The sequence below is a fragment of the Alligator sinensis genome, unplaced genomic scaffold (genome assembly GCF_000455745.1).
Source record: "Alligator sinensis unplaced genomic scaffold, ASM45574v1 scaffold172_1, whole genome shotgun sequence".
Lineage (NCBI taxonomy): Eukaryota > Metazoa > Chordata > Crocodylia > Alligatoridae > Alligator > Alligator sinensis.
Genome location: NW_005842168.1, coordinates 167,922 through 182,941, shown reverse-complemented (window position 1 = coordinate 182,941; position 15,020 = coordinate 167,922). Strand labels below are relative to the sequence as shown.

General features: G+C 45.4%; 1 protein-coding gene across 3 annotated transcripts in view; it reads right to left on the bottom strand.

The window, feature by feature from the left end:
- ZYG11B (zyg-11 family member B, cell cycle regulator) overlaps nt 1-12,767 on the bottom strand; it is a 29,138-nt gene extending 16,371 nt beyond the window's left edge. The window contains exons 1-3 of one of the 3 annotated variants that reach the window (XR_003094557.1): nt 11,762-12,589; nt 4,815-4,980; nt 1,103-1,857 (exon numbers count right to left, since the gene is read on the bottom strand). Coding sequence is in view for 2 of the 3 variants with exons in the window: in XM_025206658.1 (XP_025062443.1) it covers nt 1,103-1,857; nt 4,815-4,980; nt 11,762-11,821 (981 nt within the window). In the remaining variant the exon portion in view is untranslated. Of the gene's footprint in view, nt 1-1,102; nt 1,858-4,814; nt 4,981-11,761; nt 12,590-12,677 lie in introns of those variants that run through there. The other 2 variants (XM_006025790.2, XM_025206658.1) reach the window with 2 other exon arrangements.
- Nucleotides 12,768-15,020: the final 2,253 nt, after the last annotated feature.

Here is a 15,020-nt window from a genome sequence, read left to right as displayed (position 1 = left end):
AGCCTCTCCCCGTCGCCGAGCGCAGTCCAGAAGTATCCCTTCCCGCGCGCAAAAGAACTGGACCCACGGAGCCTAGCAAACTTCGTGTGGAGCAGAAGGACCCATGGAGCCTAGCAAACTTCGTGTGAATCCTTGACCGATCTCAGAGCTCTTCTACCCGGGTTCGAGTCCTGCAGGTTTATTTTCCCGTCGCCAAAACCCATTGCGACGTACCCTCGTATTTTATATCTTCCCGTCACCGGAACCCTTTGCGACGTACCCTCGTGCCCTAAAGGTTCGAGTTTTGTTTTCTTTTCTGTCTGTAACCGCAACCCAAGCAAGCTTTCCAGCCTACACCACTGCCATCTCGGTGTAAGTAAACAATCTTTTAAACTACCGATACACGTTTGTGCCTAATTCCAGCTCGACGGCCTTCCCTCTCCGACCCGGCGTGCCCGGGCTGCTGGCCACAGCCCGCGTGCAGCGCGGAAAAGGGCTCGGGTCGCTCCCGGCCCGCACATCATTAACAAAAAGCTAGATTTTGTGCATCACAACTCAAGAGATTTAATAAAACAACTTTGGATTAACACAGGGAAAACCCCTACCTTCTCCATCACCTCTACCAGCCTTTACACACAGGGTGGTAGGATTAAGTACAGCAGTCTTTTGGTTATGTCAGTGAATGTTTGCAGTTTAAGTGATGGAGAACAAAACAATCTTTTTGTGTTACTGAAGAATTCACCTGTTTTGAGAGGATAAATGAATGCACCTAGACAAAAGCAGCCCTCATCACATAAGATGTTGTTTCCTCCCCAGTCTGCTTTCCTCGGCTCTGTATGCCCTTTGTTTCACTTAGTGCACAAAACTCACTCACTCAAGAAGCCTATTTACAAACCACCTAGCTCTTCACACTAAATGAAACCCCAATTTCTGGCACAGGAGGAGCTGAATTAAGGCTCTCATACATAACTATTAGAAAATGCCACTTACAAATTAAAAATATTACTGTTGGAAGCAAATGCATAAATTCATACTGACATACACACACACTTGTTACAAACTGTTACTAATCAGTTCTAATCCAGTTATTTAGCAATATGTAGAATTAAAATATATATCAAACCTTTAAGTGTCCTTCTCCTGTAAGAAATTCAGAGTAGCCAGCATCAGTGGCTAGCAATCCCACGAACTGCATTGTTCGCCGCTGTTGAATAAATGCTTCTACGGCTTTATCCGTAACATGCTTTCTTCCAGAAATGTCCAAAGACACAAGGTTAGGCAAGATATCTTTTTGTTCTAGTAAACGGAGTGCTATATCTGATGTGAACTGTTTATCATCTGAAATATCAAGGTGATTCAGATACTTCAGTTCTCTTATGACATCCAAAATTTGCGTAGTCGTCATTTTCAAGCATTTCAGATGGTGCATGGTCAAAGATTTCAGTCGATCTTTGCAGGTGAGGAGTGCAGTTATGTCTGTGACAGAGGTATTAGATATATCTAGACTTTCTAACCTTGGAAGTGAAGCAACGTCTGCTAAGTCTTCATTGTAGAAGAGAACATTGGTAATGCTCAAAGCACGAAGCCCAGACAACTGACTGAAGCACCTTTCATATGGGTCTTCCAAGGAGAGAGTTAGTGAGTTCAAGACAAGGCATTGAAGGTTTTGCTGGATCCATTTATTGCTGCCAAGTCCTCTGATGATATCTGTAATTGTAATGTCTGCATTTACCCCCGTGGCATCAAGTTCTACTAGCTTGTGATGGCAGAATGCTTTCCGGAAAGCCACCGCTGAGATTTTTGCTTTGCGGATACAAGCTCGTTTCAAGCGCATCTGGTTGCCTCGAAAAATCCCAACAGTCCCATCGTTTAGCAGCCCTGTTGAAAGACAGCAACAAATTCATGGTAGAACAGAGATCTTATTTGAGGGGAGGGGAGAGGAAGGCTGCAAACCAATGTTTAATTAATCAGTTCAGACAGGGTACATCTACACAGTCATTAGTGTGCAGCAGTTACTGCGCATCTAGTTTAGTACGCGCTTAATGAAGTACTAACAAAATGCACAGTAACTACAGTTACTGCACAGTAGTGACAGTGCATGGGTTTTTAGTGACGCTTTCTGCACAGTAGCGTGCCGGGCAAAACCCATGCTAATATGCTACTGCACAGTGTTACTAGGCTACTGCATATTAAGCATCTCACGTAGACACACCCACAGTGGAGTTATAATACAATGCATACAGAACCAATTAAACACAGTGCAAATCCGGAAAGTTCAACTTGAAAGTCTGGACTTGAAATAAGATTGGACTAAACTCTGCACTTCACGGAACCTAACACTAACTGTGCTCATTTATGACTGGACCCAACTGAAAATTTGACAAAAATTAAGTTGGCAAAACAACTTTTTTTCTCCCCCCCCCCTTTTTTTTTTTTTTTTTTTAAACACACATTTTTTGCTGACTTTCCTGTGTTTTGGATAACTTTATTTGCTAAAACACAAGTCTGGAGTTGGATATCAGAGATTCAGAACTACTTTACACTTTGCATTAACTAGTTTGAAAAAATCAATCAGAATTCTAATGTGAACATTAGGTTGAATTAATACACTAAACAAAACTAATGAAGCTGTTTTCTACATCCAGAGAGAGATCAAATATGAGAAATAAACCTAGAAAGCATTATAGAGGCCTGCAGTTTAGGTAGTGGAGGGGGATGAGAGGGAGCATAGCAAATGTGTCATAGAATATGGCAGTCAGAAAAAGAGAACCATCCGACATTGGCTAGTATATGCAGACACCACATCAGAGAGCAGGGAGTAAAAATCCTCATCTTGCCAAGCTATTGCAGGGAACTGACTTATCAAGTTTACTTCCAGGGACATCACCTGAAACACACTGACAGATTGGAGGCTGTTTTGAGATCTCTTATCTTTGTAATTCCAGCAGCTGACTGCTGCTTTACAGAAAGTCCTTCAGAGACATGACCTCTCCATTTCACTCAAACCGCCTCTCAGAATTCACAATCCACAAACATCCAGAGAAGGAGAAAGGAAGCTACAAAAACTTGTGGTATTGAATAGTGAAACAAACATCTTGCCAGCACCATAGGGTATCTGGATTTTTAAAAAATTCCATCCATCTATGAAATCATCATTTGTAGTTTTCAGTCATCAACTACCAAATCCCTCTGCAATGGGGAAAGATAGACACCATGGCTGCATCCACATGAGCGTGGATATTTGTTTCCCCGGGAACACCTGTGCCACACACCCTCTGGTGCATGGCAGGGTACCCCAGGTGGGGTAGGGAAGGCTAGGGCCAGTACTGGGCTGGCCCCAGCAGCCTTACCCACGGTCCTGGGGCTGCAGCAGCAGTGCTTGGAGCCTAGACAGCAGCTGGAGCATGGCTCCAGCAAGCCAGTCTCCAGTTTTGGGCAATGCATACATGCACCACTCCACATTTTTTTGCATAAGTTTTTTTTGACCCCAGGATCTCCCACAGATCCCGCTACCTTACAGTGCAGAGAACAGCTGAATGTGCAGTGTGTGGCACCACAGACGTGTCTGCAGCACCACATACTGCACAGCCACATTCATCTGGACATGGCCCAAGGTTTACAGATTTTTTACGAAGATAGAAGCTTGTTTAACAAGACAAAAAAGGAGAAAACAGTGGTCTGATTAGAGGCTAAAAAGGAAGAAAGATAAAGAATATTTTGGTTAAGAAACAACTTTGCAGCTTCTCATTTTGGCTGAAATGTTCACTCTGAAGTTATCTCAAGCTCCCTGTTCATTCTGACCCTGCCCATCTTCTACGTTCACCTGCTATGTCCTGGCTACCAAGAGTTTCTAGTCTTAACGTCAAACAGGTCTCTCTGCTTTATTACTATCCAATAACAATGGGACAAAATTAAGAACTTAGTATTTCTCCTCCAGCCTGCACACACACTTCTTGATTTTTTTTAATCTTAATTCAGAATAGAGATGGAAATGACCTATTAGGCCAAATCTATTTCATAAATAGTGCAGTTTGGTCTGTAAATTAAAGTTTTCTAGTTTCTATAAATCTCTATATGAGCTACAGTTTCCCCTATTTCCCAGGGAGGCTACATTATACATTCAGAGTTCTCACATTCAAGCTGCTATTCTTGACATTATAGTCTAAAATTTTCCCTCATTCTACCCAGTGCAAATTCAAAACCAGGTGAAAGCCCCTCTCAAAATATTATGCTGGCTGACTGCACTTAAAATGTAACAAGATGGTTTTGACAGGTTTTCATAACATATTCCCTAGGTTGGATTTTTTTTTTCTAGCAAGGAATTATATTTTATTCACGCTGCTACCTGGGCAAAAAATAAAGGAATGAGGGAGTTACTTTCATACAAATAACAAGATGGTTTAATATTTTACTTTACAGAAATATGGAGACACAAAGTAAGGCTGATAGAATTCAGTTTATTACTCTGGGAAAGATGCTGCTGACATTAATGATTAAGTATCCAAGCATCACCAACGATGGGATGAAATTAATCTGATAAACTAGGAGAAATAAGATGCCAAAGGACAAATTGCTGAAGTCCAATTTAAAGAAACACTAAACTAAGGTCATTATTATGGGACAAAGGACTCGGTCCTGCTCTGAGGGCAGCTTCCTGTCTGTGAAGCAGCAAGCAGAAGTTGTGACAAAATGAGAAGAGCTGAAATCCCTCTTTTATTAGGAAGTTAAAAAATACAGTTCAAATGGTTCCAGTGGCCACACACTGCTAACACACACAGCAGGGTCCCGGCATCATATTGCTGCTACCAGTGCTGGCCCCAAAATCACTGCTTTACCATTAAATGCCATAGTCTGCAGTAGTCGATCAGCCACTTCTTGAGGAAAAATTCCAGGCTCCTGCAGGCATAACGTTCCATCTTGTCTTTCTGCACAGAACTTCTCAAGGTTGGCAGTCAGGAAATTTAAGCAAATGTCAAGTAAAGAATGCGGAGATGCCTCCTCCTGTCATAAGCAAAGACACAATCAATTTAATAACAGTTTTAGGGCATGAACCATTAAGCCTACTTACAAACCGCCCTTGAACCTGTCAAGTATTCTGTGCTAGCTCAATTGTCACCGCAACAGGAAAGCCTTACAAAATGTTGAGGGGACACCTTATCACAGCAGATTCAATTTAAATCAGGAAATCTCTTGCTTTGCCTCCACAGAGGAATTGCATTAACATGTTAGGGAAGGGATGTCAAACTTGCCCTGCCCCTGGGCTCGATCTGGACATGGCAGCAGGGTGAGCAGTGGCCATGACAGTTAATGCAGCCACCACTTACCCCCTGCCACTGACGCATCGTCAACAGGGCACTGTGCCCCACATTTTGACAGTGGGCTCCATGCCCAAAATACCAGCTGCTCAACGAGCCCCCTGAGCCATACAACATAGTGCTACACAATCTGGGTTTGGTCTGCAGGCTGCAAGTTTGACACCCCTGTGACAGGGGAATGGAACCACGAAGGAGGACACGTGGAACATTTAAAAATGCATTATTCAAAATAAATGTGCTGAGTGCCAACAATGAACAGTTTGGTCCAAAAATGAGTTGTTGCTGGATACGATTATAATGTAAACTGAAAGTTAAGGTTAAAGTGAAGATCACTTTGAAACAGCATAGAATAAGATTAAATTTTAAATGCATTTGATTTTTTTAAGGTTCATTTAAAATTAAAAATGAAATTATGACAACTTACGTAGTAAGTCTAACTGATTTTATTAAATAAGATCTAAATGTAAGATTTTGTATCAATAAACCACCCTCACATTTTAATGAGCTGAAAGATAAGCTTCCTCCAGAGGTGGTGCAATCACCTACCCTGGAAACCTTCAAGAGGAGACTGGATGGTCACCTTGCTGGGGTCACCTGAGCCCCGGTTATCTTTCCTGCTTGGTTCAGGGGGCTGGAACCACTGTTCTCCCAAGGTCCCTTCTGGCCTTACAATCTATGAATCAATCTATGCTTTTTCTAGTTATATAAAACAAAATTAGGGAACCCGCAACCTTCACTCTAGAGGGAACTCAAGCTCTACAAATGTCACAAACCACATTGATTGCAATCCATGTATTTTACAATCCATTTGTTTGCATTCATGATAGAGAAAAGGCTACTGTTTACATCTTTCCAGAAGGTAAGTACTTTCAGTTTGTTACACAGGAAGGTGTTTGCCTCAATTAATTTTTTTAGGTTAGCTAACATGTGGAGGTTTCCTCATTTTTACCAATTCATTCAGTTAAGAAACTGTAGCAGAAAGCCCCCTTTTTCCTCTTGCCTGCAGTTGCTCTCCCCTCCTTGGATGTGTTTTTCCTCTTCTACCTTTTCTTCCTTCCTCTTTCTTTCAGTATAAGATAAGGAATTTATGTTTTAAAATTTGTGCACGCGCATTTTGTATCTCCCCTCGTATTTTGGTATTTTTATCTATTTGTGTGCCATGGCATTACTTTTGTAGCTTATATTTTATGCTCCTCACCTTTCAACGAAATGTGTTTAGTTTCAGAAGTAAGTTATACACTGTAACAATGTTAACAAGGGCAGGAATCAAACTGCCCTTCCCTGTATCAGGCGGGCCCCTGAAAGACCGAGTGAATCAGTGATTGAATGCATCACACAGTAGCAGCCAGCAATTAATACCTAAGAAAACCGCAGATCAACCAAGGGAATAACTCAATAGGAGACAATGTAGCAACCAGGAATTCTCTAAACCTCACTGTTCAAAGGTTAGAAGCCTTGGTCTGAGTTAATCAACACCGGGGACCAACTTTTGGGCTGAATATCTCCAGATCGACTGCTCCCAGAGCCCTATTCAAAATTCATCAACGGACTCCCAAACCTGCACGTACATGCGGACGACCCCTGGGGCTGACAGATGCCATCCAGTAGCCACCGAGGGGGAAGTCCCACGAGGGTCAATGACCCCTGGAGTGGGCAAACCTTAAAACTGGGGAGTCACCAAAGTCTGCCAAGGACAGATAAAACACAGTGAAAAGTGACCCTCAGCGGCGCACTCTTGATCTCCAACTTGACCAGCACCCGACCTGTCCAGCCAGAAGGACCAGCCGGCAACCCCCTTCTGGAGGATAACACCACGCTGGAAGAAGCCTCGACTGGCCATTGACGGCAGACTCCAGCGCCTGTGGGATAGGTATACCCGACTCTTGTAGCTCACTACTGTGTGCGCGCATGTGTGTGTGTGGGGGGGGGTTAGGGTACAAGATTAAAGAAACAAATGTCTCTTGCGTTTTGTGCAGAAATAAAGTTACAGTCCTTATAGTCTTGCTTCCAATTCTGGCCATCATTCTTTTTCCTTATTGTGGCAATTCTCAACTAGGACACTGCAGCCCCCTGGAGTGCCCTGAGATCCTTTCAAGGATGCCACAAGGTGCCACACAATGTTAGAACTGTTGGGTGTGCAAACATCATTCATAAGATAAACCCCAAGATTTAAAAAAGGAATCCCTACCATTCAAAAACATTTTACCCTCTTTGGGTCTTTGAGTTCTTTGCAAAAGAATTGCTCTACTATTTTTCTGTAGTCAAAAAACAAGTGAAAACTAAACACTGGCATTTTCCAATGGGTGTTTTGAATCTATCAAGTCTAAAAAAAGGCTGAGAACCACTGCGCCAAGTTGTTACAGAACGTAGCCAGCACAACATTACAAGCAAACCAGGGAGTAAACCTCCAGATTTCCTTTGATCAATACATAACAGTAGCAATTTAACATACTTCTTTTAATTAAATTCTAGTGCCCAATAATTGCCTACTGTTTTCAATCCAACTAATTCCATCAGCACAAGTAATGACTCACACACATTATGAATCATCCTCAACACTAACAAAAAAGGAGGCAGAATAACTGGTACATGATCCCTCATGCAATTTTGAAAATAATGGTATCAACTGTTGATGCATCTGACCCTACAGCAGAAATGTAATCTTGCCTTTAAAATGAGAGCTCTGAAGCATTCATCTTTCACATCCACTGTTGCTTCATCTGCTTCAAGTGATCCTTTGGCATAAACTCATTAGTATGCTGTCGGTCCCCAGCAGCAGTATGTTAGCATCTTGTTGAAGTAGGGTGTTTGTACCTGAAAGCTTGCAAAGAAGAATTTTTCCAACTATTTGAGTTGGTCTAAGAAAAGATATCAGATTTACCCAAAGAACTTCGTCTCACAAGAGGTAATGTATTTATCTTCAACTCTGAGAAACGTGCCTGTGAGGTACACTCAATGGAGAGATGGAAACGGTCTGCTGGATCCCACCCTGTTTCCTCTAAGACTAGATCATGCTTCTTTTTCAGAATGCTAGAGATATTCCTGTGTTTTCCAACCTGTTTTTGATGTATAGAAAGATTTCTGATTCTTCCCTCCCTCTTTTTTCCCTCCAAAATGCATACTGACCTCTTCCCAGCAATTATTCTCAATGCACTTTTCTTCTGAATGTTCCTGATATGGTGAGACTGGGAATATAAGCTTTCTTCCTCTTTGTTACCTTTAAATAGATTTTAGAAAAACTACAAATTGTCTCTGCATCTCTAAATCAGCTTTTCCTTCCCCTCCTCTCTTTTTTTTTTTTTTTTTTTTTTTTTTCTCAAATGAGGGGGTAGAAGCAATGGTGACCATGCCCATTTTAAAGGACCTTTATTTTACCTTAATGCCATTTTTTTACCAAATCACAGTTTTTACCTAAAAGACATTACAATCTTAAAGTGCAAGTCCAGGAATGGGAGCCATGAAACTCCAAGTTATCATCCCTGTTCCAACAAACTTGCCCTGTGGCCCATGAGAACCAACTCAACCTTTCTGCCTCAGTTTCCCCAGAGAAAAAGTAGATTATTTTTATTTGCCTCACAGAGGTTTTATACTCTTTCTAGCATTTCAAATTTGCAACATTCTCTTATAAGATCCATACCATTACATAGTTTCATAGTTGGTAGGGTCAGAAGGGACCTGAGCAGATCATCAAGTCCGACCCCCTGCCATGGCAGGAAGGAGTACTGGGGTCAAACGACCCCAGCAAGGTGTTCATCCAGCCTCCTTTTAAAGACCCCCAGGGTAGGAGCCAGCACCACTTCTCTTGGAAGTTGGTTCCAGATCCTAGCCACCCTGACAGTGAAGTAGCGCCTCCTGATATCTAACTTGAATCTACCCTCTGCCAGCTTGTGACCTTTATTTTTAGTCACTCCTGGGAGTGCTGGGGGGAACAGGGACTCCCCGAATGCCTGCTGGTCCCCTCTGACTAGTTTGTAAACGGCCACTAGATCCCCCTCAGCCTTCTCTTGTGGAGGCTGAACAGGTTCAGGTCCCGTAGCCTCTCCTCGCAAGGCCTGCCCTGCTGCCCCCTGATCATGTGAGTGGCCCCCCTCTGGACCCTCTCCATGCTGTCCACATCCCTCCTGAAGTGTGGCGCCCAGAACTGGACACAGTACTCCAACTGCAGCCTGTCCAGTGCCACATAGAGGGGGAGGATCACCTCCCTGGACCTGCTTGAGATGCATCTGCGGATGCATGACAAGGTACGATTGGCCTTCCTGACCACGTCCCCACAGTCAGCCCACGTTCATTTTGGCATCAATGACTCCAAGATCCTTTTCTGCCTCTGCACTGACAAGAAGGGAGTTACCAGTAAGCATCATTTTTAGCTGCATATTATGTACCCTTAAAGATGACATGGAGCCAAAAAAAAAAATTTCAAGGGATGTCCAGGCTCTTTTGCCACTTTAGGAATACTTCGGGTCTCCTTATGTCATAAAGAGAAATTTGGCTAATCACTTAATTTAATTATTTTTTAAGTGGAGGCAAAACATTTGAAAATAGCTTAATGCATTTGAGAGCTGCTAACTCAATCAGGAGAGCAAACTCCTCAAAACCTCCTGGAAGTTACCCCACAAAATAAAAGGTGTTCCTTGCTCATGTTAGCTCTAGAGCTTGTAATTTGCTGCTTAAACCTCTGACAGGAGTCAGAACACTGGTGCTATTAATTGCTTTTGGCACCAGCCCAATCTCTTTGCCAGAAAAACTGAAGTACAAAGTAATATATCTGACATTTATCAAATTACAGACGCACCTCCCAGGGAGACTAATTTCACTATCCTATAGGTCTTTTCCATTTATGGCAACTGTGGTCCTACCCTCCCGGTCATGAAGACATCTGGCTCCTTTGTAAGCTTTGCATCTCGGACTTTAAACAAAGTCTGAGTAAAAAAAATCCCAAAACAGGACTCTTATGACTTTCTCCTGAATCAACTTGTAAAATCTTCAGAGCTTTTCCCAGAATGATATTGCTACCTTTGTTTTCTTTTATGCACTTTGTGGGAAACGGATACCAACTTCAGCTCTGACAATAACATTTGGTTGGTTTGTCCTTAAATACCCTATTATTTCTGCTGCTGCTGCTACTTTTTGGTCTCCATTATGGAAGGGCACATGTTTCAAATGAGTCATGCTGCAATCATAAAAAGCACAATGCCGACTTCTCCAATGCAGCAGAACCACCTTAATTCTGTACCTTGGATCCAAGGACATTGGTCTACCAGAAACATAACACCTGCTTCTGAGTTTTCAACTGCCATATTGTCAAACGCATAAAGCAATGCCAACAATCACTGTAAGAGGCATGGATTTTTTTTTTTAAATTCCAGTAAGAACAATATGCAGAGGACCTTGATATTTCCTTTTCCCCTCCAATTCAAAGCAATGGTAACTTCGCATTTGGTTTAGAAGTCCTTGCAACTAGAGTGTCTTCCTTTGATCTGTTAGGTCTACATGTTAACAGCACATCAGGTTTGAGACTACAGTACATTTTTAGTACATGGAACAGGGAATCTAATCACATTTTGCAGAACAGCAAGTTATGTCTAACAATGGAACTAAACAGCCCCCATGAAAATTTATTACAACTATAATGGAAACTGACTCATTCCTAAACCTAAAGATATGCCAATAGTGCATTACATCTTTAACCTTTTTTTTTTTAGGGAACTTCCAGCCAGGTTTCCCTAGACCACTAGCTAAAGAGTATTTTTTATATGTTAAAAAGATGCTTGTTTTAGGTTTTTAAAGGCGTAAATGGGGGGGGGGGGGGGGAGGGTTGTTACCATCCTCTCCCCCCAAATCCTTTGCAGACAGCTGAAAGCTTAACAAGCAGCCATCTTGTACAGCTGCAAAAGATACACTGGCAGACTCCATTTAGTGAATACTCCTCAACACTGACTTTTCATTTTTCCTGACTTTGTACCAAAGGCTGCTAGCTTTTTGGACCCTCTGCAATATTCATCTGTTTTCCCAAGCTTCTGAGACAGAGATAAAATAGAGACTGAACGTGGTGTGTTGGAGATTATGGGTCAGAGATGGTGTTAGCCATGTTAGTCTGAAGTTAGAAAGCAGGTAGGGCAGAGAATAGCACCCAAAGGGCCAATGCAATCACTCCCAGGGGCTGTCATGGAAAGGGGTCCCCAACTAATTCAGCTTGTAAGGTCGGTTATTGTTTTAACCAGCAAGAGCATTTGATGAGTGCTTTTTTTTTTTCCAGAACTACATAAATAAAGGATACATTTGTGGCCACAAACATAAGACTTGTTAACATTACTTCCTTTCGCAAATGTGTCTAAACAACTCCTAAAAATACACTCTGAACTACAACAGCAGCCACATTTTTTATCCCAAATTTGAGGCCTAGTCTTAATGAGAAAATGAAGGACTTCTTTCCAGTTGCACATTGGAGACTTTGGCCAGGTCCTCACTGTATCAGGAGCAGCCGTGGGTTGCACGGATCCTGCCTCCATCTCCGTACGACCCGCCATCGGCTGGCCTGTCCTGCCCGGTATCCTGTCACTCGTACTAGGTGGGCTTTCACCCGCTGGCTCCGCGGACTCGTTCGAGGGCCAGCGAGCAGTCTGGCGCGCGCTGCTCAGCGTCCCCGCCCCGGCGCGCTGGTTTTGAAACCATGACCCTCGCCCCTCTCCCCGAGCGTCTTTTATTTGTCCCAAGGACTCAACCGCTCCATCCTCAGCGGCCTCCTTAAGGAAGACGTCGTCGTACTCAGCAGGCCTCGGCTCACACTTCCCCCGGCGCCGTCCCGCTTCCAGGGCTGCTTTCCTCTGACTCTCAGTGTGCTTGTTGTGAGCGATGACCTTCCCTCGGCCCCCCCACTTCCTCAGCTGCCCCCCGTTAGCACTCCACGTCCACTTCACGGCCCCCAAATTAAGAGGGGGCTTTTATGTTCACTAGGTGGGCAACACCCGCCCTCCCCATGCCCGTGTTTAGGGGGGCCTCGGTCCCGCGCACCCTGCCCCGGCGCCGGACCACGACCTTCCTCCCCGGCTCTTCCTTGTCCCGCAAATCCAGCTGACGCCGCCCAACCCCCGGGGGGGGGAAGGAGACTGGCTCCACCAGGCCGGGTCAGTCACAGGCCACGACCCCCCAGCCCCGCTCATGAGGGGGAGGATGCTCCGTCAGAACAGGGAGGGGAGGGCAGGACGTCAAACCCCCCCGCCAGGTGCCAGGCCTCGCCGCCCGCCGCAGCCCCGCGAGCAGAGCTCTACACCGCCCCCGGCCTGGATTTGGACCGCTCTACCCGCCTCAGCCCCCCCCCGCCCGCGGAGCCGACCCCAGCCGAGCCGGACCGCACCACTGCAAGGCTGGGGGGGGATCACTCACCATCGCGGCGCAGGATCCCCGACAGTCAGCAGCGCGCCGGGGCCGCAGCAGCCGCGCGACCCGGAAGTGAATGAGCCTCAGCCGGCTGGAGGCGGGGCCCGCACAAGCCCCGCATCCCTTAAAGGGGCCGCGTGGTTTGTGGGGGGCGGGGCCTGTGAGGGGCTCTTAGGGACCACCCCCCCCCAGCGCTGACAAGTCTCAGTGCCGCATGGGGTGCCTTAGGCTTCGGGGAGCGCATCCTGCTCCCCCTGGGCAATGGTGGCCTGGAGGGTGCCAAGGTGCGGCCCCTCCGCCGCCGCCTCCCGCATGCTCTGCGTTTAGTGGCACTGAGGGAGGCTTGTAGGATCCCAGTGGGGCTGGGCGTAGGTCGGAGGCCAGCAGCGCTGTGGGCTGGGGTAGCGCAGTCGTCCCCGCGGTGGGGGAGGGGAGCAGAAAAGCGCCGCCGTGCCTCGAGTTGGGTTTTTTTTTGGAAAAGGCAAAAATCAAAGGATGTGTCTGTCCTTGACACGATTCAGATCAGGGGCTGCTCGACCTCTGGCCCGTGGCCCGCGGGGCCGTGGCATCTGGTCCGTGGGGCTCCCCATAGGTCAGGAAATCTGGTGGCGGGGGAGCAGTGCCGAATAACACTGTCGCCCCTCCTCGACTGCCAAATTTGCAGGCCAGGACGCACCACCTTAACCCCACAACGTGGCTGGCATGCACCCTACCCCTCTCCCCAGGCACACGGTTACATTGGGGCCAGGCCGCTCCCCTTCTCCCTCACCACTGACCACAGCTGGATCAGGGCCAAGGCGTGCCCCTCTCTCCAATTGGGACCACTGACACAGCTGGATTGGGCCCCACCTCACCCCACCCCCACATGCCGGACCAGGCCCAGGGACCGAATCTGGCCCACGGCCAAACTGAGCACTGTCCATCCGGCCTCGGGGGGAGAAGGCTGGGCACTATCGATTTCGATGACCTTCCCTGATCACGCTCCATCCAGAGCAGAAGTTCGTGCAATGGAGTCTCCCACGCAGGGTAAGCACGATGCGGCCAACAGGAAACGCTGGCTCTCGGAGATGCGCGCAGGAAGAATTTGTGTGACGTAGACACGGTCTGAGCCTGCAGCCTCGTTGTGCTCCAGTCACCTGCGGTGCCCAGGTGACGGGCAGGAGTGATGTTGCAGAGCCCGCTCAGCTGGAAAAGTTTCTAATATTTTTTCTAAAACAAGCCTCAGACCCAGCCCTCCAGCTGTGTCACCCGTGACCTGCCTTTGTCACATGCTCTGCTTAAGATATTGGCCACCTTTGGCTTTCCCAGTTCTGTCCCCTCCTGATTTTCCTCTGATCTCTCTATACTTTCTTTCAACAGGTCCTTCAGAAAATCGTCTCCCTCCCCCTTCCAGCTTCCTCTGGGGGTTTCACAGAGCTCTGTCCATGGTCTCCAACCCCTGCCACATTTTATCTTTAAGGAATTTCATTCCAAAACAACCCTCATTTTTATGCTGATGGCTCACAGCACCACCCCTGCGCTCCAGAGTTACTTTCTTCCATTCATACTAGCTCTTACAGATTCCAGTAGTAAAATAGTAAGTACTAATAAATCTCTTCTAGTGCTTCACTCCTACGCCTACAAAGAAATCAATGGGAGCTTTGTCACTGATTTTAACAGGAGCAGGTTCAGGCTACAGATAGTACAGTAATGGTGAACACTTCTTTCCAACTATAATTTTACACTATTTTTTTTTAATTAAAGCGATTTGGTAATCTCAATTATTTCAGATCCAGGATGAAATGCAAAGTGTAATACTAACACTTTATGAAGATAAAATCCAAGTACAAAGAGCTTGTGTTTGAACTCTTCTGTACCTTGGAAGGAGCTGTTGCCTCCAGGTACAGCTGCTTTAACTGTACTTATTTGCAAACTAAAAAAAAAAAACCCCATAAAAAAATGGATGATCCACATTTCTAAATGAATGGATTGTTCCTTTTACCAGAAGAGGACAAAGCAATCTACAGCTATTGGCCTCCTTCATGCAGTCATTATTTAGGTGAAATTCTAACTGACAGCAATAGGGTTTTCACATATCCTGCCGCTATAAGACCCATTCATTTGTGACAAATCATAACAGCATCACTGATAAGTAAATAAGTATTAGCCCCATGTTTAAGATGAGAGCAAGGAGGCACAGAAACTCACAGTGAACCAATGCCAGAGTCAAGGGAGAACCCATTTTCCTGATCTAACAATTGAGTCATGCTGTCACGTTCCAATGGCTCTCTAAATTAGTGTTACTGTTTTTTATGTAACTATAAGATATTAATTTTATTTCTAGTTTTGTTACTTATTCAACTTTCAGGA